The following is a 27,858-nucleotide window of genomic DNA, read 5'->3' as shown; positions in this document are numbered from 1 at the left end:
TCCTGGTTTCTGCTGGGATAGAGTTAATTTTATTCCTAGTAGCTGGTATAGCGTTGTGTTTTGGATTTAGTATGAAATAATGTTGATAACCCATTGATCTTTTAATTGTAAACACTGCTTAGCAACAACTAAAAAGTCAAGGACTTTTCAGCTTCCCAGGCCCAGCCAGCAAGGAGGTATGAGCCTTCCACAGGGATGCACAAGAAGCTGGGAGGGGCACAGCCAGGACAGCTGACCCGAACTGGTCAAAGGGGTATTCCATACTATATGACGTCATGCTCAGTATATAAGCTGGGAGGAGTTGGCTGGGGAACACCATGGCTCAGGAACTAGCTAGGCATCGGTCAGCAGATGGTGAGCAATTATGCTGCGCATCACGTGTTTTATATGTTCTTTTATCAATATTATTATTATTATTCTCTTCCTTTTCTGTCAAACTGTTTATCTCAACCCACAAGTTTTACATTTTTTCAATTCTCTCCCCCATCCCTTGGGGGGTGGGGGGTAGCATAAGCAAACAGCTGTGTGGTTGTTTTAGCTGCCAGCCGGGTTAAACCACGACGGTCCTTTCCACAGGAGTATAAGGCTCTAGTGAACACCGGTGAATTGTTGTGGTAGCGATTGGCACCAGTTGTTCTTCAGCCCTCAGCAACCCAACAACAGAAGGGTCCTCCTAGAGACCAGGCAAGGTAGACAGCTGTTTAATTTCCTCCAACTCCAAAGGCAGCTAGGGAAAAAGCCCACCAGTACTCTTTTGGGTCCTTGAAATACCCGCTCCTGAGGTAGTCTATGCCAAGGATGCACAGAATCTCTGGGCCAGTCACAATGGGGTGCTTTTGCCACTCTATCCCAGCCAAAACCAGGACGAGGGGATAAATAAGGAGAACTGTGAAAACAGGAATCAGCAAAACTTTATCCAGAAGACAAAAAACTCTGCAGGAGGTAGGAAGCAAGTCCAAGCAGGCGTAGTTAGAAGATCAAGAATCTGGCAACTATAATAGATCACAAAGACTTAAAAAAAAAAAAAAAAAAAAAGACTTATCTGTAAAGATACAGAGGAGAAAGCTTGTTTGTCAAATACATTTTCTTAGAATTCTCATCTGTTTGTGTGTTGCAACATCCCACCTCCACAGGTAAGTGGAGTAAAAGGCATCACCATTCTACAAGGCTGAAACAAAGTGACTTCTCTCCACACCTTCAGCCAAAACAGTGAGGCAATAAACTTAAAATAGAAAATAAAACAAAGAAAAAATATTAAAAATATAATGGATTTTCAGTGTTAATGCTGAAAAATTTCTATTTCAAAAGCAACCCAGCCCAGTCAAGTGACCATGGAGTCTAGAGCATGCTTTCTACTCCATTTAAATAGCAAGACAAAAAAAAAGGTGTAATCTGAGTGTACTCTGTGGTTACAGCTAAGGCTAAAAAGCCACCAGGTCAAGCACTTGTGACACAAGTACCCATAATACCAGTGACTATGGCAACAAAGGTGAGTCGGACTGTCTGTTTTCTTCTTTTCTCAGCTGCGTACAAATGTCTGTTTAAGAGGATTAGTCATGTAAAAATTATCTGGAGGGAGGAAGAGACAATTCTGTCGCTGGGGAGCAAGTGAGAATACTCAGAAAAAAAGCTAATGGGAGACAAGGGTTACAGGAGAAGTAAAACAGTGAAAAAAGTTACAGCAAGCTACAAGTTTCCTGAAACTTTGAGTTTTCTGGATACAAGGACCTGCTCCACTAAAGAGGAGGTTATAAACTCTTTTTACTTCTAGCATTTATTTCTCTACTTAAAAAACAAAGCATCTAATTTAAATTTTAATAAAACCTTTCTTTCTTCCCCCCCCCCCCCCCCCCCAATTTTAAAAGCCTTTTAGGTCTTTCTTGGGGACTTCCCACCTCTAAGGAGGTGGCCTAGGAAAACCTGCCTCAAAAGCCTGGCTGATGTAAGATCCTTTCACACAAGCAAACAAAAGGGGAGCTTCTTCTCACAAAAAAAAAAGGGGTAAGAGAAAGCAGTAATGATTAACACATGGGCAGATCTTGAGAGTATCCCATTCTAAAACCTAGCAATGTACATCTGTACCAGCTAAATATCCATACTCCTATTGTCCATAAATTATCTATACCAATTAAGTGATAGGTGACAACAATGCATACAAATTCTGCTACATTCATTAAGAAAATAACAAATCTGCAGCACACTTAAAACTTAGAATTACTTTGAATTTCTCCATGGAATCCCGAGAAAAAATTTCACAAGCAGCATCAATTTCACTTCCTATCATGGTGAGAATGGATTCCTGTTCCATTTCTAAGTGGTGCAGCTGATCCTTAAACTGCAGTTTGGCCTCATCCATCCTTCTCAAATGATCTTCTTCATTGCTGATCTGTTTATCCTGGAGTGAATGAGGAAAAACAAAACAAAGAAATTACTGCAATAATAATATAACATACATCCTGTAGTCACTCATGCACTGAGTTCTGTTCCTTTCCATGGAAAATAATACCTTCTATTAGTACTAGTAAGTTCCTCTCTTGATTCTCCTTATTCTCTTGTAAATCAGTTATGAAGAAACTGTTACCAAATCCAAACCCAACAATCATAGTCTACTTTCAGAGCCAAAACCAGACATTCTATTACAAAACTTTTTCATGAGTAGAAAGCCCACAACAAATACTCCCCCTATCTTTTGCCCTGAACCAGCTACAGCCATCTAATCTCTGTTATCGCAAAAAGAGATTCCTAAAGGAAACATGTATTGGCAGTCAGTATGATCTCAAAGGAAAAAGTATTCAAAGAATATCTCATAGGACAGTGACTGGCACTGAGGAAAACATTTTATATTATCATCCAATGTCAGAAAGATCATTAGATATATGTTTTTAAAATTCAGATTCTCTTCCTTTGTATCTAAGATAGAGCAACCATGTAAAACTAAACCTGGCAGCAGTTTTGTTATACAATATATTGAATTATGCATTGTAATTAATATAACAAAACTATCTTATGAGAAGAAGTGAAGCTGGTTTACACCTGTCTGCTGCTGAGATCAGGAGGATGTAATGCAGCAAAGGGTAAACACTTTAACAGGCACATTTCAATATGTGCAGGTGCACTGAGAATGGAGAGAAAAACAAGAATAACTTTGAAAATATATTGATTATGGACCTTTGCAATGACAAGGTGCAACTGTTAAATTGTATTTATTTGAGATCTTCATACACTGCTCATGAGACACCACTGTCGACCTAAGTAATTTCTAACGTACAAGTTCTGTGAATGGGGTACATATGGAATCATAGAAATGTTTTGGTTGGAAAAGACCCTTAAGATCATAGAGTTCAGCTGTAAACCTAATGCTGCCAAGTCCACCACTAAACCATGTCTCTGAGCACCACATCTACACATCTTTTAAATACCTCCAGGGATGGTGACTCAACCACTTCTCTGGGCAGCCTGTTCCAAAACTTGACAGACTTTTTGGTGAAGAAATTTTTCCTAATATCCAACCTAAATCTCCCCCAGCACAACCTGAGACCATTTCCTCTTGTCCTATCACTCGTTACTTGTGAAAAGAGACCAACACCCACCTCGCCACAATACGTATGGGTGTTACATCTATTAGCAAAATAGGTGGTTTTTAATATAGGTGACCTTCAAATGTGAAAAAGCTGTATCTGATAAGCAACCTGATTTTTTCATTTAATTCATACAATAATACTTGAGTTAGTAATTATTTTAAACTGAAGGAATCACAAGAATTTTTAATAGTACAGGTTCCAGTATTTCTGTACTACCTATATGGGAGTTGAAATAGCAGTTCTTGTCTACATCAGTATTCTGAAGGTAAGAATATTGCATTATATATGCTTCCAGTGTCAGTATTCTGTGCCATCTCATTATTCACTGAACACAGTCCATGACATGCCAAACTTGACTCCTAAAGACCATGACTAAAAGAGTATATAACTCAGTATTTTTCGTCTGCTTGATTTTCTGAGTGTGTCAACATTCTACTTTCAGAGCCTACAGAAGAAATGAAGTCACTAATAACTCAGAAGTGCACAAAAGGAAAAGAAAATAAGCAGAAAATTTTACACCATTATTCTCTGCCTCTTCAACTTTCATAAAAAAAAATCCAAGCTATCTATAATCTCTGCTTCTTTGAATTAGTATTTGCACTAATGACACAGAATGACATTAAAAGTATAAAATTGTGGAAAAGGAAAAGAGATAATTGTTTTGTAACACCATAGGCTTCTGCAATACCACAATATGACAGCTAGCACGAGATTCCTCAAGAGGTAAATTATTGTTTCCACATCCTAACATCCCTTCTGAAAATCCAAAATAAAACCACAATAGTAAATATTCTCTTAACCAATTAACACAATCAAGTGGAACTCTCCATCTGCAGTTACTTTCAAAGATTGAGACCACAGGATTTTGTGTTCTTAAAGCTTTTCCATTCTTTTTCAGCTTAGAGATAAAAGATCATCTCGGTCTAAAAACTGTAGCTTCCCAATATTAGGTAAGGTTGGAGCTAGTTTACAATTGATTGTAGAAGACTACGTACACTCCTACAAACACATTTCCTTATTATTAAATATTATAGCGCTAAATGCCCAACCTAGAAAAAACACATTCTGAGTTTTCATTTGAGGTAGTACTTATTAGTCTGACAAGTTGAGTTTTTAAAGCACTTTCTGTTAGTTTAACAAGCTAAGAGAAATGCTAAGTTTAAGATTTCTCATTTCACACTTTCAAAAAACCCAAAACAACTCACCCCACTTTTCCTCTCAGGGCTAGTTGCCTCAGCATACTGAATGACAAACAGTATACACTGAAAATATAAGCAGTATGACAAAAAGAGCTAATAGCATTTCCAAACAATCACTTTGCCTACATTCAAAATAAGCCCATTAGATTTTAAGCTCAACACTTAAGTGATGTTGTGCACTTCATTTATAACAACAAAATACAAGTCGAAAATTAAATTGAAAAACCTGAAAAGCCACGAAGGACCTACAATATCCATGGGCCTCTTACTAGATTTAAATAGTTTGAAACTATTGAGCTAATGAAGAATTATCTGATGAGTATTCAGCAGTCCATGTGAAATGAATGAACAAACCTCTTGTACCATGTTAACATAAATTCCTATGTAAAAAAAATTTCTTTTTTCACAAGGATGAAAAATTACTAAATTGAAGTAGAAGAGTAAGAACCTTCCAGCTAGAGGCTAAAATATCCTTTTTTTAAAAATGAGGATACCATGAACAATTTGTAAGCAGTTTCCTGTAATACACACAGGGTTTTTTTGTTTGTTTTCTTGAATTTTAATGTAGGAAATGAAATTTGTCCAATATTAGAAACAATCATTTTCAATTTTTTCTTAATATGAATTAATCAAATACTGACATGTATGTGCTTTACACTGGAAAAGATAAAGCTTCATTCGTGTACAGAAATACTTATCTGAAACCACAATATTGCTGGAAGAGAAATTAAAGATATCAAAAAAGCACAATGTAAAATACGTGTAAAATAGCACAATGTGAAAATACAAAGAAAAACAAATTAAAAAGCAATGCTGTGGAATCAATCATGGAAAATAAGTAGAACAAGAAAGCAGAGAGAGGAGTTACAAAATAAAATTCTTCAGCAACTCCGTATTTATCACAAGATTTTTGAAACGAAAGGCTGACAACGCCAGGTTGTAAGACTGCAAATTAATATTGATAATAAATATTAATAACCAGAACACTAGGCAACAAGAATGGCTGGCAGACAGCATTCATCTCTAGAAATACAATGCCAGTATAAGGAAGGGATGTGACTTTCTTTAAAAACTTGCCATGTTTTAAATATTCAAGCAGAAAATAATTTTCATCAAGTTATTTAGAATTTCTTTTACCATGCTTAAATTGCTTATCTACTTCAAATTAGCTCTAAATTATTCATAAATGCACTGCAACTTTAAGAATATGTAAAGAAAACTAGAAGTGTTTGGTTAAACATTGTTAGTTATCTATATTAAATAGGGCAGACAACAGGGACTTCTACTCTTTTTAAATACTACTAGCAAATCTTTGGAGGGATAAAATTCATGACTCAGTCAAAGCCCTTTCACCTTCTCTGATTTATATAGAAACTGTGTACTGCGGTATGACTGTATATATTCTTTAATATGTACATGTATTTTTTTTTTGTATTTTAAGTTTACTTTCTATTTCTATAATTTATCATTTATTTTAGGTATGTCAGCAGAGAGACTGATGAATCATGGTTACAATCAGGTAAGTTTACCTTTTTCTCCAGTTCTTGTTTTACAAACTCACATTTCCGCCTGAGTTTTATATTTTCTTCTTCATTTTGTGTTAATTCTTCTGTCAATTTATCACACTCAATTTTTATCTTCTCCAGTTGTCGACACTGAGCCTTGACTATGTTTTTTTCTTCTACAAGTTCCATCTGATGGTAATGGGAAAATAGATTACAAAGTCACTATATGGGTTATTTTATAACATTCCCAGACTGTAGAGTTTCAAATCCATGGAACACTATTACAGAAGGATATTTCTATTTAATTTTTTACATTTAAGTTATATTAAGTTCAATCACTTATCTGAGCATGGAAAACATGTATCACAGTTGTAGAACCATATAGCGTTTTAAAAGCAGTAAATAGAAGTCTCAGATTCTGCATTTCAACTCTGCTACACTCATGAGCTTACATCACCTTAGGAAGCCCATATTTATGAAACTTTTCCATTACTGAAATAATTTGGAATCAGAAGGTCTACAAATATCATTTCATTTCAGGACCTAATACTAATTTGTATCTGCAAGGAAATAACTGCAAAGATTCAGTATTTTTAATTTCTAGAATTGTATAGGTTTAATGCTATTCATAGTAAAAATGCAGAGAAAAATGAAGAAAACATTTAGGGACCTTAAGAGCCCTAAATAGGTAAGTGAATAAAGTATATTGGTTTCCAGTAGAAAGATAACTGAAACTGACAGATTTCAGAAATTCTCTAGAATATCTAAAAATGCAAAAAAAGAGACAAAAAAAAAAAGGAAATTACAGACATATTACTCAAATCCAGCTTCATATTAGACTAATTGCGGGATGCAGTTACACACAAAAATAAACCTGCAGAGTAAATTCCTTCCTGACGAAAAGCAAAAATTCTATTCTCCCAATTACACTATAAATATAACTTTTATGGGGAAGAAGGGTAAGGAGAGAAGTTTTATGAGTTAATTTAGACACCAGAGCTAACAGAGTACAAAAGCTCCTCCGAAGGACGATTCCAAGAAAGAACTTTAGGTGTCCTAAGTTCAAAGACTTACGGACACCAAGACAAGCCTGCAATGCCTGAAACATTTTGTGTGAATATGCTTTAAAATCAACTTTTCAGTTCCTATTAAAAGTAATTGTATTATAATGTCTGTGCAGATGGAGACAATCCAAGAAACAAATTCCGTACTTATATTACCTTTGAGACACAATGGAGAAAGTTAATTTCTATTAATTTCCAGTATGGACAAGGCAGATGTGACTATAAATTTAATTGATCTGGATTGAACCCATTTTCCACATCTGATAGTCTTCAGGAAAAAAAGAACTACACCCACTTGGTATATGTATGGAAAACAAGTCAAAAAGAAATACACATATATACACAATTTTACATGTATAGATACCCATCTCTACGTAATCTTACATTAAAGATTAATACTTGAAACTGCTGTCAGGCATGAGAACATTTTGTATTTCATTATTCTAAGAGAACAAGGATGTTTTCAAAGCAAATGAGGGCATATAGTAAAATTAGGGGACAGATTCAGAGCTTCTGAACACATAGCTGATTGGGGACCACTAAGCAAACCACTTAATTTCCAATGCCTAGCTTACCTATCATTTTAAATAATAAAAAAAAGACGTTATGCAGACATTGGCTGGAAATCCTTTAGGATATTCTAGCAGAAACAGAATTAAAAACTTAAGCACCAGAATCTCAGAATCTTACTGAAACAGTAAGATCCTTCTCAACACTGACATTTCATACAAAATTCTATGTTCTTCAGTTCTACTGCAACGTACGATATTCCTGTGGTACCTCCCCTACTACCCCAAAAAAACCCTTAACTACTTTATAATTTTTCAGTCCAGTGCAGCACTACACAAAGCCAGACAAGAGTGAAGCAGAGAGTATCATAGAGAGGAGGCAAGAGAGGGAAGAACAGTAAGGATCAAATGTCACTACTTTTTACAATCTATGCAGCAGTTGGTCCTGTAAACACAGGGCTCTGCACCCTTGATTTCCTGAAAGTAACTCATGAAAATTCCTCCTCTAGTTAAGTTTAAGGCTTTGAGTCTTAGTAAATGTGTTAAAAATAGAGGTCAGTTAGGAGAGACTTGGGGAGTAAAGAGAAATTTAAGACCTTAATATTAACAACCTTTGGACAGGGTTATATATAATCTTTCCCAAAAGCAGTTACAAAGGTTGGATGAGGCTGAGGCATAAATAAGGTCAAGATTATTACTGTAGTAGTAAAAGGGCACAAAATATTACCAGCCTGAAAAAAAAAGGATAATAGGCAAAACCACCCCTTTCTGTTGGACTTCCCTAAACTCTACCCGAAACCCATCGTATTTAAATACAATTTGATAAAATGCATGCTTTCCCTTAATTTGGAAGAAAAGTACGTCCATAAAAGTGAACCCCAATTGCAGTTTAATGAGTTCAGACAAAATGTGACCAGATCACCTGCATGATGACATGTACTCATCAGATCTTCCTACAGATGGATATGATTATCTATTTTGTTGCAGTTACAGTCTATGAATCAACATAATGTTCTGCATTATCATTTTGTGTTCTTCTAAAAAAAATTGCCTACCCTAATATCTTACAAAATTTATCTCCCTCAAGCCCTCTGCTCTTCTCTGTTTCAGAGACACAAAGCTGTTAAAAAAAAAAAAAAAGGTATGCAAAGTAAGGATTCCAGGAAAGTCATGGCACCGTGAATGAAAGAAGGAAGTGATTTTTTAAAATATTCTGTTTAGGTACAACAATTAGTACCAACATCAAGGCCCTTACTGTAAGATTGACCTTCCCATAGAGCAGGAACACCTAGTCATGATCAACTCATTTTTTGATGACTATCACCTGGAATACAATTTCCTTCTCTCCCCTTGATATTAAATGTACCGTCTTAAATTCAATGTCTAAGAAAAAACACATATTTGGACAGATCATTTAAATAATGCTAGGCACATTACAAATTAAGTCCCCAATGTTAAGCACTGCTGCCAAAATATTTTCATTTTAAATGATCCTTCCACTAACAACCATCTAAGTATTTTTTATTGCTATCTTCATTAAATGCTTTCTATGTTAATAATTTACAATAATTCTTAAGCACTTGTTATGCCATGAATGATATATTAAATAACTAACCCTTCTCTTCTAATTAACTTCAACTCATAACTGCAAAAGTGTGGAAAATACGCATTTTAACTAGTTGCATATTTGTGAAAAGAGAAAGGAAAAAAACATGCTTATATTACTTATGATGAAGTATATCATGAACACTTAAGCTTCGATTAAGGATTTTATAGCTTTATATGGTTAAATCGGTAACATTTTGACATGAGCAAGTTTTTAATTTCATGAGACTGAGGTGGAAAGCATATTTATAGTGCTTCAGAAGTGCACTCAAAATATGTTGGTAATTTACAGCCTATCTGGAAAACTACTGCCACCATTAATATGAATATACAAATTATTATTATTACGACAAACAAAATACTATCTTACATTTATATTTAACCATGTAATCAAAATTTCTTCACTAAAACTGCAATATATAGCTTACACAACTGTTGACAGATAATCATGCAGTTTAGACCACTTCAACTTAACTTTTCCATTTTATTCAGACCACTTAAAGCCACTAAAATGCTCGTTTTCTTTCCAATACAATAGCCTTGAATCAGGACCAAATGATGTAAACTAAAGATACCTGTTTCTTCATGAATAAATTCTCTATTTCATCATTTACTATATGAACATAGTCACTGTTCTGAGAAATTGTACTGAAATTTGAAATTCTAAAAACTCTTTGAAATAGATCAAAATTAACAACCACTGTTCATTATCACTATCATTCTGAAATTCATTATAACTATTCACATTCTGAAAGTGTTTCCAGATATGACAGTATTTCTGCATCGTGCAGTTTAGACACAACAATGCACTATTCCTGAAAGACTGCAAGTTCTTTAATAGAGCTGTGACAATAATTGTAAAAATAAGAGTTGAAGAAGAAAGAATTAAATCATATTAAAACACTACAGCGTCATATATCTCATTGTGTTCTGATTGGAAATATCTATTTCACTATTGAACTAAGAAAAGCTTTTGACCTAAAACTGTTACTGTTAAATTTTTTTACCCTGAACTTCAAACTTTTATGATGACCTGCAATAAAATGTGTGTTAAATGTTTTAAAGCCCAAGCTTTATTACCTTCATCATTTGATAGGGAGGAAGGAAGATTAAAAAAAAAAAAAGTCTGACATTGGAATTCTTCAGTATAAGTACCTTTAGCATTCTAATCTGAGCCTCTGCATCATCCTTTTCTTGTTTAAGGAGTTTCGTGAGCTCTTGAACATTTCGTTCATGTTTGATTTTAACATTTTGTAACTCTGATCTAAGATCTGCCAACTCCTGTTTATGAACTTCTCTCTCCATCTTCAGCTGCCTGTTAGCTGAAGTCATCTCTTCATGCTTAGATTCCTGCTGTTTCTGGAGATCTGAGAGGCTCTTATGTAATTCCTTTTTGACTTTCTCCTCTTCTGCTATTCTGTTTGTTAGTTCCACACGTACAGAGCTTAAGTTTTTTACATCTGCTTGCATTTCTAAGAGTCTTTCTTGGTCTTTTTTATGTATCAAGTTACTAGTTGCAAGTTCTGTCTCCAAGTGTTCCTTTTCAGCTTGCATTTGATTTTGTAGAAAAACTTGCTTTTTCAACTCATTCTCCAATTTATTTACAGTATCTTGAACTTCTTTGATCTCTTCTTCAAGTGATACCTGGTGAGACTTCATTTCATTCAGTTTTGCCTCTTTGCAGTGGAGGAGTTCTTCCTGTTGGGCTCTCTTTGTAAGTACATCATTCAGCTCTTTCTGAAGGTTTTCTATTTGGTGTATAGCAGAGAGAAGTTGACTTCTGAGGTCATCCTTTTCTTTGAGGGCCTAGGAAAGAAGAAAGAAATCCAGTGCGACCTAAAGTAGTTAAAGAAAATTGTTGGAAGGATGTCCTTAGTCATTCCTAACGTTTAAGGAACAATTAGCACACTTTGTTCTGTGAAAATAGAAACTTTTTGCTTCAAATGCCAGTTCAAATGTATTCAGTCCTTCTTTAAAGTTAGACATGGAACATTTGTGATTTAAAACACATACCTGTCCTTAAATGATCTAGTCTCCTAAGCAGGCATAGTTTTGGTTAATCCCCTGCTTTTCTCACCCTCTCTGCAGACTGCGATGGGTTTCTTTGTGGGTTCCTCCAAGTAGCAAGATGGAGGAAATGAGGCAATACAGTAATGCAGCAGAATACAGAGAGGACCATTGGTCGTACACACCTTACCTACAGGTCCATTTTATAGGCTGACTTGTTTTGCTTATTTTCTAAAATATTCCATATGAAGTATATCAACTTCAAATTATTTCTAAAACGACACACAGTAGATGAATGAACAGCAGTTAAAAGCTTGGTTCACTCCTGCATCGCAGCCGAGAAATGAAGACTTCATCTTCAAAATAAAAAAATGGCCACATTTAATAAGAATTCTACTGTTTTCCTAAGGAGCTTAAGAGTTAGGGGTTTTTTCAACATTGATATATTTCAGGTTAAAAAAAATCCTAGAAAATGCGCTAAGTAATAGGAAAAATTTGCACTGCAAGTACGTGTGTGTAACTAAATACTACATTTCATTAAACTTATGTTACACACACCATTCCTGATTCTTACTTATTTCAAGTTATAATTTTTTTTAACATTCCGTTTAAAATAAGAATGAATTTACAGCACATCTGTCATAAGCCACACACAACTTCTACTACAGGAAAAAAAAGAATGATAAAGGGGACAACACGAGATTTTCCTGATGTATCACGAACTACTGGATTCTTTAAACTGGCTTAAATAAATTTGATACTGAATTTTATTGACTATTTCCACAAACTGTACACATTTCTTATAGAAAAATTACCTGAAATAATCCAGAACAAAAAGACAATTAAGGTTAACAGTGAGCAGGTTAAAAATAATAAAACAATTTGTAATTACATCAAGAATAAGCAATGCAAAACACCATACAAAAGTAATAAACCAAGGATATGGGGTAATGACCGTCACACTTTTTTTCTGAAGAAAATATCAGTATTTCAACCTTCCTAAAACTGTCTTACAATTCTAGTTGCATGAATTGGCTAAAAAAACCCCAGTAAAATTATAAAAACCCTAAATCCATCAGTAACTCGCTTTCAGTGTAAGTATGTTTTCTATATTCCATACATAGAAGAAAATACATTCCAAAAGACACAAGATGTTAGAGATTCCACTGTCAACCAGTATCAATGATAACCACGTAGGCAAGACTTCAACCAAGTTATCCAAATAAATCCAAAAGAATAAAACCTAAACAATATAGCCCACCTACTGTCTGCAAATATTTGGAACATCTCATAAAATTGCAAGCTATGATTGTAACCCAATTTTGAAAATTTGCCATCAACCCTTTGAAGTCATAACAGAAAACAAAGACAGACTGCCATTTCTCCTTTTTCTTTATTATTTATTTTTATAGAGTTTTGTCTCCAATGTTAACTGTCTGTGCATTTCAAAGCTGGCTAAATTATATTCTTCTAGTTCCCTGAAGCTTATCACAAATGCTGCATCTAGATTGATGATATCCTCATATGGAAACTGTCTACAACTTTGTATTGAACACATGAAATACTGTTTGTATTTTTTTTCTCCTCCACAATGACTCACAGTTTATTTGATATTACATATCCTACAATAAAGAGATTTTTTTCAGGAGTGACACTTACCTCACACTTGTTGGCAAGATGCTGATGATTTTAAAAATAATAACAAATACTGACAGCATTTCTTAAACATAGCTTAAACCAAAGACTGCATTTAGCATTTTTATGCATTCGTTACATAAAAAGAGGTAAAACCCATATCAGGGAGTCTTATGTAACAAAAAAATTTTCCATGTGGACAGCACTACCAATTGACACTACAAAGATCTGTCCATGCATTTACACGAACAGTGATTTCGGAGCCTTGTGGGGTCCCCCTGCTTATTATTCACAACTCACTCTCCTTTATTTTTTGCTTTTGATTTGTCTGTTATGAAAAACACATATGATTTCTAAATGATTCAGGTTTTCTTCCTTTCCTTAACACCTCCATTTACCTAGGCAAGGGATGACCAATTAAACATTTGTGCACCTTATTTCCTCAGACAACTGCTAGGGCTAACGAATACAACATGATTACTATGGAATGAATTGCTGGAACATGGATAGAGCAAATAATGATAAAAAAATAAGGAATATGCTAGGTAGTTCAGGAGAAAGCCAGCAACTTCAGGAATCACAGCTTAGATCTGCTTGGGTTTATTGATTTCGACTCAGTATTAGGGCCATTATGGCTTCTCCCGTGCTTTGACCATACCCATACATTCATGTACCAGTCTCAGAACAGGTTAGTGGATCAAAAACAACACAGCATGAATGCAGACTTCCCATACTTCACACCATATACCCCTTGAAAACTACAATCTTTGAGCAGGACAAAGCAGAGGATCCCAAGCCCATCAGATTTAGTAACCTAAATTGGAGGCATGTCAGTAAAAAATAAAGGAAAAGAGGTGAAGGAAGCTCTATTAAAACAGAAGTAGGCCACACAATATGATAGACTGCACCAGCAGAGCATGTAAGTTAAGATAAATGCTCAGCATGAAGCTTAGCGCTATATCAGCCACTATAGGAGCAGGCACCTTATGACCCAGCCACTGGAAAATACAAAGGCCCACAGACTCATTACAAACAGAATGATGGTTTCTGCTACTCTTCCAAGATAGGACAATCAGCGTTAGCACTGATGTGACTGCTTGCCTTTAAAGCACTGTCAGGACTAGAATGATCAAGTCAAGGAATTCTGACAAGTCAAAAAAAAAAACCCAACCACCAAAAAACCAAAAGCAAAACAAACAAACAAAAAACCCAAACAACCAAATGTTTTTCCTGAGAAACTTTATAGGAGGAGGAAGAGAGAAAAGTGGTTTGCCACATTGAACAAAGACAAATGAAAAGCCCAGAAACGTTACATGATCAAATTTCAAATTTATTTCTTTCAAATAAAAAGTTCTGAAAAAATATAAGGAAGAGGCTGAAAAAAAACATACATGGAAAGCATTGGAAAAAAAGAAGTTACAAAAATATAAGGAACAGACTATCCAGATGAATGGAAAAACCCAGGAACTGCATGGTAGGTGTTAGCAGCATGTTCATCCTGAATGCAGGTAAGAGTGCCTTTTTTGCTAAAATCTCTAGATTTTGCTAAAATCTCTGCACATTCTCAAACAAAAAATATCTACTTTTTTGCCTCCAAACATCAAATCCAAACTGAGTTGCAGTCCTTATGCTATTTCAGAACATGTATTCTTTATTGCCATAAAAAAGGTCACTGCTAAGCCTAGAGTCTAAGAAAAGCTTAAATACAGAATGGAATTAAAAATAGGCTAGTTGTGCCAAAGTCCATATAGCATTACGGTCTGCTAGCTATCTGACATACATGGTAAAAGTAAACACCTGCTTTCAAAGATGTGACCATTGTCCACTACGTGAGACAATGTATAACTTGCATATGGGTTATTACTTAGTGTGATTGAAATTTTTTACAAAAAATAACATCACATTATTTCCTTAAAAATTAAGTAAAAATAAGTTATGTTAACTGAAAAGATAAAAGTAACATTTATAGAGAAACTTTCTTCTCTACACAAAGAAAGCTTTGATTAAGCTAAGAGACCAGAGTAAATACTGGATGAAGAAAATGTGAAACTTCATAATAGCTAAAAAATATTGCCACCTATTAACTGTTCCGTAGTTCACCACAAAACTTGGTCCTTAAGAACTTAAGGTGGCACGTGCCTTAAATCACAGTTTGCATAAACAAACTTCTTATCTCCATTTCTAAAATAAATAAAACACCGGTCAAGCTTACCTGACTGTTCTTGTCCATCAGTTGGTTGATAGTTTCATTTTGTTTTTCCACCTCACGATCCAGTTTCTTACATTTCAGCTTCCACTGGCGGATGGTTTCCTGTGCTCTTACCTTCAGATCTTCCCTTTTTTTCTCAATCTCCAGCCTGAGTGCCTCTGAATGCTTGAATTCAGTGAGGTACCGGTCTGCTTCCTTGGTACTCTCTTCAACCTGTTGAGCTAACTCAGCAGACTGGAGTTCAGTTTGTCTACGTCCATTCTCACAAGCCTTGTAGCAACTCTCTATCTCCTTTAGCTGGTCCAGCATTTTTTCCTGCTGTTTCTCCCTGTTTTCCAGATCAGATGTTAACACCTGGAATCATCACAGCAAAATATGAAAATTCCAACTCAAGATATACAATATGAAACCTTATCAAACAACATACAGTGATGTTAAATCACATTTCTATCTAAAATATGAATAGCATAAAAGATCTCCTTGTCTACCAGGGAAAGCCATGTTAGCCCACAGAATCTCCCCCTTTACAATGGTAAAGAACTTCAACACAATGTATGAAAAAAGACATGGTTACTCTATCCTGTATTTTACTTTCTGCATTTGTTCCTCTTCTGGTTGTTCTTGTTATTATTTATATTTTAAGTTTGAGAAGGAATCATTGACCAGGATCCTCATAAGTTACATACTAGACAAATATGGAATAAAGCAAATAGTAAGTTGTAAGGAGATGAATATAAACAGGTGAGAGGAAAAAGAAAATTGGTAAGGAAATAATAGCATTCACCAAAACGAAAATAATCTACAGCACATGAGCTAGTTGTTACCCAGTTTTATGCTGGTTACTTTTATGGAAGCAACATGCTGAATAAGTGTAGTTTGGCAAGCACTGATGAATACAAAGAGAATAGAGCAGCTTGGTAGATGTTTCTAGAACAAAGTGTAAAGATGTTTGAAAACGTAGCAAGCATATTTGAGCCAACATTAGTTGACCTTTCAACACAGAATGAAAAAGGGGAGAATGAAACTACACATTTTAAAAAATAACAAGCCTATCTCAAATCTGATGATATGTCTCAAGACAATCTCATAAGCAAGTCAGGAAAAAAATTCTCCATATACCTTCTGCAAGGGCATATTCAGAAACCAGTTATTGAAGCTTCACTACTAAAACTGAATTTTATTAAGATCATGACGTAGAATTTCACATTAGTATTCTGTATTTCAGGCCTATTTAGACTGCTTTCATACTATTTAGTATTTTCATTAATGACTTTGATGAGTTTAATAGGCCTGCTCTGTAGTCAATGATATTATCAAGCTTCAAGGAATGGAAATACTTTAGAGGAAAGGATGAGATTTCAGAACAACTGCAACAAATTGGAGATGTAGTTGAAATAAACAGGGTGCAATTCAGAAGGGACAAGGTAAAAATACTTTGCCTAAGAAAAAATAAGCAACTTTACAGATGCACATAGAACGACTATTTAGACAAAGATCCCTCCATAAGGTTGGAGGGCAGCGGGCGCATGGCTTGGGTTTGATGGTTGGGGTTTTTTTTTTCCCTCCCCTCCAAACCTGGCCATTACCTCCTGGAAGGCACTAAATTGTATTAGTCTTTTCAGGATAGCATTTGCTGTCCCAGAAAGATGACAGGAATGGACCGATGCTAGAGACAAGAGCAATCAGTCCAGCTTGCTACTTGTACCCATGATGCAAAACAGGAGTAGGATTATCCACTGGACAATCAGTTGCTCACCTGTATGATGAATATTCCTGCTCTAGACACAACTGAGATATAGATAGTAAAACACTAGGTAAACACATTATGGAATAGTCAGGAGTAAGTCTTACACAGGTGGCAAAATGAAAACACGAAAATCTTTCTAGATTTACAGTTCTACACATTAGAAAAAACTCACATATATTTTGCTTCATTATTATTTAAACATGCATTTTCAAGCTCACAAGGCAGAATGACCAGGCCTAACATTGCAAAAAGTCTTGATTCATAAGACAAAGCAACTGACAAAAAAACCCCCCAACCCTCACAAGTTACAACTAGCAAAATTTTATCAGAACAAGTTTAATTTCAAATGAGAACAGAGATTACAATACCTCTTTAAATGTAAGGATTTAAATTCTGAATGTAGCAGAAGTTAAAAATAACCCAATAAAATACAGTCAGATATTATATTTACCCTTCCACAGTTTTTCTAAAATAGGTCATTATTTTTTCAGTCATGTGATTATACATGCTGTTATCACTTCCCATTTCATGTCGTTCTGAAGACATCACAGAGGATGTCAGCCTAAATTGATGTACTATTCAATTCTGCATCATTAAATAGTTGTTTATGTATAATTTCCCCAGAGAACACACTTCATTAATACAACTAAGGCTCCCACAGACTATACCCTAATTTTCACATTCCTATCTTGGATCTTACCCTTCTAGGAAATTCAGAATGTAAACATTTTAAGGATTTCTAAGAGACAGGAATCTATAGAGATGTGATTTTTTGTTTGTTTGCTTTTAAATATTCATCCAATTTTCTCCTCAATTGTGACTGCAGTAAACAATAGTTGGATAATCTAAGAGAAAGGACAAGCAATGTCAGGAGGTTGCATTTATTAGAAAAACAAGGAAAAAAATTACATTCCTTGGACATCTGAGTGTCTCTTCCAAGCAAGAAATTACTAAACCTGTGATTCAAAAAAAAACCTCTATGCAGATAAGAAGTACTGCCTTTACAGATCGAGACTTCAGATTCCAAGGAGCATCTGGTGTCTTTGGTGGCTGAAGGTCAGTCACCCAGAGAACTCAGCAAGCTGCTTTGGATGCACTAGAAGCACGACAATATTCTGTGACATACGTTACAACGGTATGGAGGTTCTGACAGAAGTAACCCAGGATATTCGGAACACTTTGTTGTTAGGATATATTGTATATATATATGTACAGCAATTTTTAGCATGTTTTCCATCGCTGTTACTATAGAAAATCCTGATTATGGCATGTTGTCTCTTCTCAGTCTTTACACAAGACAATTCTGGGTCCCAGTTTGTCTAACTTGATTTATTGTTGCATTTTCATAGTTCCACTGCTACCAGAACCAAAGGGAAGGTATTAAAATACTCCCGTCAATTCATTTGCCACCAACATAACATTAGATATTAAAGCTAGGAGGAGAGTATTTGAAGATATTATTATAATAAAGAGAATTATGTTTGTGGAAGACTTAAAAATGTCATTAAGATTAGTTACTAAATCCTGGGGTACATCATATTAATGCTCTAGAGATCTGAATGCAAGTATTATTTTCAAAACTGACTAAAGTTTGCATCAGCCCTCAGACTGCACCACCACCACCACAGACATTTCAATTGACAGGCTCTGGCTAGAGATGACACAAACTCAAAACCAGATGCAACATTTGCCCCAAGTAAAACAGTTGTGCATTTCAGTTTCTACATATCCAACATCCCAGTATGTAATCTAGCTTTCAACTTTCATAAGAAACTGGAAGCAGAGAGAAAGGCCAACATTTTCCAGTTAGAGCCTAGTTATTTATCTGAAGTGTAAACTAATCACCACAGGCACTAAAATGCGATTCTACCACCATTCCAGTAACTTGTGTAGCTAGGACTTCTAGTCCGTAGCTTGACAATGCATATGATACCTTTGACCTGCATTTTCAATACCTAATTTAAAAATAAAATCACCACAAACTGCAAAACAAAATTCATTCTAGGTATAGAAAACACATCACATAGTGTATTCAGTGCAACATTCCTTAACACTTTCATGAACATTTAAAATGCAAGTGAGGATTACTCATTAGCTGCAACTTACAGAAATAGTGCCTTACATCACAGTTATGTGCAAACATTCTATACTAATAAGAATACAGAAAGCCACGTTTCACCACACTAAGTACATTAGTCACCTAAAGTGGATCTATATGTATTTTTCTCCCTCCTCTCTTTTTTCTACCCTGTATCTCAGCAGTGCAAGTCACCAGATTCTACTGCTATGTAATCATACTGGTTGTCACCAATACTGTTTTCAACAATGCTATCCAAACCATGCACCTAATTATTTCTCTAACTCCTGAACACAGACCTCTGATCTGCATCTGTTGGCAATTGCATTACATCTAACCATCAAGAACTATTAATCCAGAAGCACAAATTCTGTGAATTGAATAAAAGATACACATACATTCAATCAGTCAAGAAGTAATATTTACATTCAGTAAAAGGTATATTGTACAAAATCAATTTCTTAAAGTGATGCCTTCTCCATGTTTTTCCAAAACTTAAACTACTACTCATTCTGAAAGGTAGTGGTTTATGTAAATAGAAGATAGAGCTAAAACACCTCTTCCCCCTACCCCCCGGTTGATATGTTATTTTAGATAGAAACATTATCAAAGTGAATAGCATCTGTACATTTTAAATCTATCTGTAGCATTGTTTCAGCATTTGAACTCGATTGACATGGTGATACAGGCTGGTCTGCAAAGTATTGATTTCTCTTATTTTGTAAGAATATCTCTTTAAATTTAGTGTTAATTATTGATTTTTGGATAACTTAATTGGCTCATATATGAAAATAATTGGCTAAGTATCATCTTTAGAGGATGAAAAAGCCATAAAATGAATTTTAATGAGGATAAGATCTTCATCAATCTTCATAAGACTGAAAGACTTCTATTACTGAAGAATTCTAATCATAAACAAACAAATCAATAGCTTTCCCTCAAAAAATTTAAAATATTTTAGCAAACTGGCATTCTGTTGTTACGGTCTACTGGACAATATTGTAAGACTACTTTGACCTAATTAGAATGAGAAGTAATTAGTAAATCAATTTCACAAGCATAGAAGTCTAAATATGCTTACGAATAAATTAGAGTATTTCATATTTATAATTTGTGTACTTTGTTTATTTCATAGCCATAACGGTCAGGTCATAATAGTCAGCCATAACAGCCCCATATCTATATAGTTCCATGCAGAAAAATATATTTAAGATAGTTGCATACATTTGCAAGATCTTACAGAAGCACCCTCAGGTAAACTACAGCAATGGAAATAAAAATTTTCTCTATTAAATTAAAAAAATAATTTAAGATTGAACTCACTTCTAAACATGAGTTTAAGAATGTGATTATAACGTTTTTCATCCTCTCCATTTTACATCATATTATGAGGTTATGGCAACTGTCAGGGAGTAAATGTACAACACATACAATTCAAGTTGTTGAAAACAATGACATTTAAATAAATCAAAAGAAATTTCTAGTATCACATGTACACCAGAGGCAAGTGCAGTTACATCCTCCCCACTAACCAAAGATTAATTACACTCAAGTCAAACATGACTGGTCACTTCCAACTGGGAATCAGACTATCTGATAGGAGCAGCTGTTAGAACAGGCTTGATAAAATGCTTTGTTACTACATAAGTTTAGATATTCACATCCTTGCATTCCTTGATGTCTCATTAAAAGAAAAACACACCAGCTATTTTTGCTGTTACTGCCTCTGTAGGAGAATGGCAGTGGGAAGCAGATAAGAAGTACAAAGTATTTTCTGTTGAGATAATTGGGGAAGTCAAAGATTTCTAACTCAGAGCAATGACAATGACCCCAGCTGAGCACTCTTCCATCAGTATTTTCACAGAGCAGGAAATTAGTATTAGAACATCATTCTGACCCTCAAGAAAGCATGTTCTACAAGCAGAAGTTTAAAAAAAAAAAATAATTGGTTTTCTATGTGTCTTTATCCCATTAACTCCTGCCACCAAAGTAATTGGAATTTCTCAGGCCCCACGAAGCAAAAAACCAGCAGGTTTCAGGTTAGTCTGCAGTTGTATTGGCCAGCTAGAACATTAATGCTGATGGGCATCAGTTCTGCCTGCCTTACCCTCTATAGAAGCACTCTAGGTCTTTTTAAATCTGTTCCATGACTAGTTTTCATAAAGCATATAGGAACTTATTTTGAGACTTCAATTTTTTCCAAATGTAATTTGATGTATTAGTTTGATTTAAATCAGCACAGAAGTTGACAAGGGAAAAGAGCAGCAGAAGTTAACTGAACAGTATAGTCCTGTAAATCTATGAAAAGACAAAAAAAATCCTTCTTTTGAATTTCTGAAGTGACACAACACCATTTCAAAGAAAAGTACCTTCATTAGAAAAATAAACACAAAATATAAACCTCCCAGCTTACTGAATGCCCCAATAAAAGTACAACAAATTTTAGGTACTTGACTACTGAAATCCCACATAGAGTTTTGCAAATATCCTCATTTCTCCTCACAGTCATGAAAGACAGTAGAAAATAGTTACTGTTCAGGAATCTTACTACCAAGACAAATCTAGACAAGATCCAAAAATACAGAATTGTCCTATCTTCAATAACAAGGCTCCTTATATCTCATTTCTTGTTCAAGGTAAGTCTTCTAACTAAAATTCCAGTGTCGGAGACTGCTGCTATTCTTTTCACAGAGAAAGTAGGTGTTTAGCATAAATAAGAATATTAACTAATACTTACTAATATAGTATTATAATATTACATTGCATCTAATTGCTAAAAAAGAGCAGTTATGATCTATTTTTGTTACTCTACTGCACTCTCTCATAGAACAAGGTATCCCAGTTTGTTTAAAGTTAAACTTTAGTTCTGAAGCATGATGGAATGGGGGAATAAGGAAGCAAATACTAACTTATAAAAGTAATTCAAGAAATCAATATTAATGGTAACTGCTGATAAAATCAGATCACCTTTTCTTTGCACATGGGGAACAGAAGTAATCCAAACCATGAATTCATGGGCAACAGCAAATACCTTTTTTGGTTTATTAACCACACAGGAGAGAAAAACCTCTGCAAAACCTCTGCAAACTCTGATCACCTTTCAAAGTTATTTATAGAATAAACTAAGACCAGCATGACAGTTATTCTTAGTTTTAAAGGTTACTCCCTAATCTGGCATATCACCTGCCTTAAATACATGGGAAATTATTAAAAACAAACAAAAAACAACAAGACAGACAACTTACCTGTATATGCATTACAAGCTGTGCTTTCTCCTTGTCCTTATGCTCTATGCATCTCTTTAGTTCTTCTACTTCTGACATTACAGCATTATGACTCAGCTTTGCTTTAAGTTCCAAAATATGTTTCTCCAGTTCTTGCTTCTCTCTCTCATATCTTTCAGCTACTATAGAATAGTGAGAACAGAACAATAGGCCCAGGAGAAACATCAACTTGTGGTAATTTTTTTTTTTCCTCATTCGGCTTCTGGCAACTTTCTACATCTATTCTACATCTACTGATTTTAATCAAAGTATTTGTGAAAAATGGCTATACCTATATCATAACCTTTGACTGAACGAGATAGTATTTCTGTTTATTCAGTCATTTTATGGGGGTTTTCCCCCCCTCTTTTTTATTTTCTTCTTCCCCAATTAAAAAAACCCCAAACAAAACCAAAACTTGTTAACAAAATAGGATGGAAAAAAATGGGGAAATTCTGCTGTAAATGAAACCTGGCCACAAACTTCAAGGCCAAGATTTTATCCCACCAGAGTAATACCTCCTGATTTGGAAGTCACACTATCTGTGAATTTTATGTCTGAATCCTACAACTACAATAGAGATTCTTGATAAGAGTAAGCTGCAAATTTCATCAACCAGCAATTCAAAGGTCTTTAGTCATAAACAACTGCTAGAGGCAAAGAAACTCTCCATTCGTATTCATCCCACGCATCTTTGAAGAAACAGAAATAATACAGTGAGGAGAAACATAACTGTATAAATTATATATTTATATGTGTATATCTTAATAGCTCCAGTATTTTTTTATTTTCTTCATATTTTTACAACAATTTTGAATTATAGTTATAAAACAAATGGAAAAATTAAAAAACACTTTCATTAACATGAAAGGCATATTGTTTCAAATAAATTCACTTTTAAGCAGATACATTAACATGACTGGAGAAAAACTATTGAGATGAATATTTTGTGTTACATTTCTGAAGCTAAGCCATGTACAAAATCTAGCCATTTTCCAGTGCTGTGTATGAGATTTGTAAAACAGAGAGTCAGAGTCCTATTTTAATAACCAAGATAATTCAGCAGCTGAAGTATGAAAATATAAAAATACATCATTAACCAAACCAATTAAACATTCACAGACACACTGGACTTGAAGTTACTATTCCTCTATTATCTTGAGTAATACATTTCTATGTTAATAAGGAGAAAGATAGAGACTTCCTCTAATGCCTTTTTGATTGTGTTTGAAAAGTTTAAATACACACAGATAACTAACAATATAGCAAAGACCTTGCTAAAGTGGTAATTTAATATGCAATTACATCTTGAAATTGTTTAAAGTATTTTTCTTCTAAATGTCATTGTTCCATCTCTAAAATTCTAACATACTGCAAACAGAAGCCCTGACTGCATCATACTGGAAAATTTTCTTAACTTCTCTGGAACATGTTGCTACCCCTTAGAAATTCTACCAGAAATTCATCAGTCTTATTAACCAGCTATGTAAGTGACTTTTGCTATAATTTTCAAGATGGCAGAATTTAACTGCAAATGGACTGTAATGTCAAATAATTTCAGAAAAAGTATTTTAAAATATTTCAAATGTTTTTCTTCTGTAAAAACACTATCCACTTTGCTGAAATTGTCTCAATCTTCATGTGTTTTAACCATGCAAATCATGGTATTTTATCCTAAATTTTAACACTCATTGCTATTTATTTGTTAATATTCAGGTGTCGGTACTTATTAACTTAAAGCCGAGGAGTTAAATAGCTGTTTTGTTGAAACAGTATAAGAAATAGACTGCAACTCACAGAATTAATGCCCAGGCTAACTAATTTGCAGACCTCTAGTGGAAAATATGAGAGTTGTACCTGTTCTAATTCTCCTGTCATCATCTTGTACATCCTGGTAGCTCTGGCGGTGCATAGCAATATGTGAAATTTGATGTTGCAATTCTACACGGTCTTCTTCTGCTCTCAAAAGTTGGGAACGAAGATCCTCAATCTAAAATGCATGTACAAGTATCAAATATTTAATAAAAACCAGAATGAAAGAGTAGAGTACTTGTATTAAACACTACAAAAACCAGAAAAGACTATATAAGTAATATTTATAAATAAATCTCAAGAGTAGCACAGATGGTAAACAAAAAGACAAATTACTCCCTAATTCTAGGCCACAAAGTGATTATTCAAACTTAAAGGAAACATTTTAAGTTTTTATGTTGACGACAGATGTACATTAATTTCTCTAGACCAAACAAAATGCTACCATTGTATATGTTGCGATTGTCTTTTTACATTGCTAGCGAAAATATCTATACAAATTTAATAAGCAATATATTTTATTTAAATTCCACTCATTAAAAATAAAATGTACTTATTCTTAAGAAACATAGGGGCTTTCCACATTTTTCCTTTTTATCATATACAGTTTAGTGCCTACAAAGATAGCATTGTATACAGGAAAATAAACAAAATATAACATGCGAAAACTGAATTGAAGGAAAATATCTCTGATTCATATTACCCATATGTGATATAGCACTATATTCCACGCATAGTGAGCCTTGGCTGCAGTGACCACGAAATGGTGGAATTCAGGATCCTCAGGGCAGCGAGGAGGGTGTGCAGCAAGCTCATTACCCTGGACTTCAGGAGAGCAGACTTTGGCCTCTTCAGGGATCTGCTTGGTAGAATACCATGGGACAAAGCCCTGGAAGGAAGAGGGGCCCAAGACAGCTGGCTAATATTCAAGCATCACCTCCTCCAAGCTCAGGAGCAATGCATCCCAGCAAAGAGGAAGTCAAGCAAAAACACCAAGAGGCCCCCATGGATGAACAAGGAGCTCCTGGGCAAAGTCAAACACAAAAAGGAAGCCTACAGAGGGTGAAAGCAAGGGCAGGTAGCCTGGGAGGAATACAGAGAAATTGTCTGAGCAGCCAGGGATCAGGTTAGGAAAGCCAAAGCCCTGATAGAAATTAATCTGGCCAGGGATGTCAAGGACAACAAGAAAAGCTTCTATAGACATGTCAGTGATAAAAGGAGGATGAGGGAAAATGTGGGTCCCCTCCAGAATGAAACAGGTGACCTGGTTACCCAGGATATGGAGAAGACTGAGGTACTCAATGACTTCTTTCCTTCAGTCTTCACTGGCAAACCCTTGAGCCACACTGCCCAGGTCACAGAAGGCAGGGACTGGGAGAATGCAGAACCGCCCACTGTAGGAGAAGATCAGGTTCGAGAATATCTAAGGAACCTGAAGGTGCACAAGTCCATGGGACCTGATGAGATGCATCCGCAGGTCTTGAGGGAACTGGCGGATGAAGTGGCCAGGCCACTCACCATCATATTTGAGAAGTCCTGGCAGTCTGGTGAAGTTCCCGCCGACTGGAAGAGGGGAAACATAACCCCCATTTTTAAGAAGGGTAAAAAGAAAGACCTAGGGAACTACAGGCCGGTCAGTCTCACCTCCGTGCCTGGCAAGATCATGGAGCAGACGCTCCTGGAGACTATGCTCAGGCACATGGAAAATAAGGAGGTGATTGGCGACAGCCAACACGGCTTCACTAAGGGCAAATCGCGCCTGACAAATTTGGAGACCTTCTGTGATGGGGTTACAGCATCCATGGATAAGGGAAGGGCAACTGACATCACCTACCTGGCCTTGTGCAAGGCATTTGACACTGTCCCACATGACATCCTTGAGTCTAAATTGGAGAGACACGGATTTGATGGATGGACCACTCAACGGATAAGGAATTGGCTGGATGGTTGCACTCAAAGAGTTGTGGTCAATGGCTCAATGTCCAAGTGGAGAACGGTGACGAGTGGCATCCCTCAGGGGTCAGTACTGGGACCAGCACTGTTCAACATCTTTGTCGGCGACACGGACAGCGGGACCGAGTGCACCTTCAGCAAGTTTGCCGACGACACCGAGCTGTGTGGTGTGGTCGACACACTGGAGAGAAGGGATGCCATCCAGAGGGACCTTGGCAGGCTGGAGAAGTTCATGAAGTTCAACAAGGCCAAGTGCAAGGTTCTGCACGTGGGTCAGCACAATCCCAAGCACGACTATAGGCTGGGTGAGGAATGGATTGAAAGCAGCCCCAAGGAGAAGGACTTGATTGATTGATGAGAAGCTCAACATGAGCCAGCAGTGCACGCTTGCAGCCCAGAAAGCCAACCATGTCCTGGGCTGCATCAAAAGAGGTGTGACCAGCAGGTCGAGGGAGGTGATCCTGCCCCTCTACTCCGCTCTTGTGAGACCCCACCTGGAGTACTGTGTCCAGCTCTGGGGGCCCCAGTACAGGAGAGACATGGAGCTGTTGGAGAGAGTCCAGAGGAGGGCCACGAAGCTGATCAGAGGGCTGGAGCACCTCTCCTATGAAGACAGGCTGAGAGAGTTGGGGTTGTTCAGCCTGGAGAAAAGGCGGCTCCGGGGAGATCTAATTGCGGCTTACCAGTACCTGAAGGGGCCTACAGGAAAGATGGTGAGGGACTGTTTATCAGGGAGTGTAGTGACGGGACAAGGGGTAATGGGTTCAAGCTGAAGGAACGTCGATTTAGATTAGATGTTAGAAAGAAATTCTTTACTGTTAGAGTGGTGAGGCACTGGAGCATGTTGCCCAGAGAGGTTGTGGATGCCCCCTCCCTGGAAGTGTTCAAGGCCAGGTTGGATGAGGCTTTGGGCAATGTGGTCTAGTGGAGGGCGTCCCTGCCTGCAGCAGGGGGGTTGGAATTAGATGATCTTTAAGGTCCCTTCCAACCCAAATTATTCTATGATTCTATGAAATTCAAAATAGTAATATCGCCAACTCAAACTTCTGCTAGATGCACAAGTCAAACAACTAATGCTAACCGATAAGAGTATGCCAATTGCACCCTCCCCATTTATTTCAATCTTTTCCCCAGCTCCTCTGAAAGAAGAAAGGATTAGAAATGTTTAGGAAGAAGGACACTTCTCTAAAGCTATAATCCAGGTTCCTGCAACTTTCAGATTTAATCCTATCTGCATCAATAGGTGGTGTTTGGAGACACTTTAGACAGTTTTTCAGGTGTTTGTTCTTTATATTTTTTTATCATGTTAATATACAATACAGCAAATACTTCTGTCACTGGTTTATCTGAATTCACCAATTATAGCATGCACTCTGCATACCAATAACTACTAATACAGAAGTTGTTCTAAATCATGCCATGAAGCCCAGTTACTAATAATGTAGAAAACACATTACATAATGTGTTTATGTACTTAAAAAGAGCCATAACTACTACCACTACTATAATTATTATATATGAACATGTACGTGTAAAAGTTTGGAAAGCCAAAAAAGTATAACAAGAGCTCAGTCCACATATTTTAGATTCTTTAACCTGTCTTTCTGTATCTCCTTCTTCTCTTCCCAAAACAAAGTTATCAGAGTACAAGATAGGAAGATTAAGCAGAAAGACTCAGACACAACCTAATAT

At 35.9% G+C, this 27,858-nt stretch overlaps 1 protein-coding gene across 7 annotated transcripts in view; it reads right to left on the bottom strand.

The window, feature by feature from the left end:
- The window catches only part of CEP128 (centrosomal protein 128), a 133,904-nt gene that overhangs the window by 68,296 nt on the left and 37,750 nt on the right, over positions 1-27,858 (bottom strand). For 6 of the 7 annotated variants that reach the window (XM_075753783.1, XM_075753782.1, XM_075753784.1 and 3 more), the window contains 6 exons: positions 24,259-24,391; positions 22,384-22,544; positions 15,318-15,668; positions 10,619-11,269; positions 6,310-6,474; positions 2,219-2,395 (listed from right to left, as the gene is read on the bottom strand). In XM_075753783.1, the coding sequence (XP_075609898.1) occupies positions 2,219-2,395; positions 6,310-6,474; positions 10,619-11,269; positions 15,318-15,668; positions 22,384-22,544; positions 24,259-24,391 (1,638 nt within the window). The remainder of the gene's footprint in view (positions 1-2,218; positions 2,396-6,309; positions 6,475-10,618; positions 11,270-15,317; positions 15,669-22,383; positions 22,545-24,258; positions 24,392-27,858) is intronic. The other variant, XM_075753781.1, reaches the window with a different exon arrangement.

The sequence above is a fragment of the Balearica regulorum genome, chromosome 5 (assembly GCF_011004875.1).
Source record: "Balearica regulorum gibbericeps isolate bBalReg1 chromosome 5, bBalReg1.pri, whole genome shotgun sequence".
Taxonomy (NCBI): Eukaryota; Metazoa; Chordata; class Aves; order Gruiformes; family Gruidae; genus Balearica; species Balearica regulorum.
Note: the sequence above shows the minus strand (reverse complement) of the source record. Positions and strands in the feature narration are given on the sequence as shown.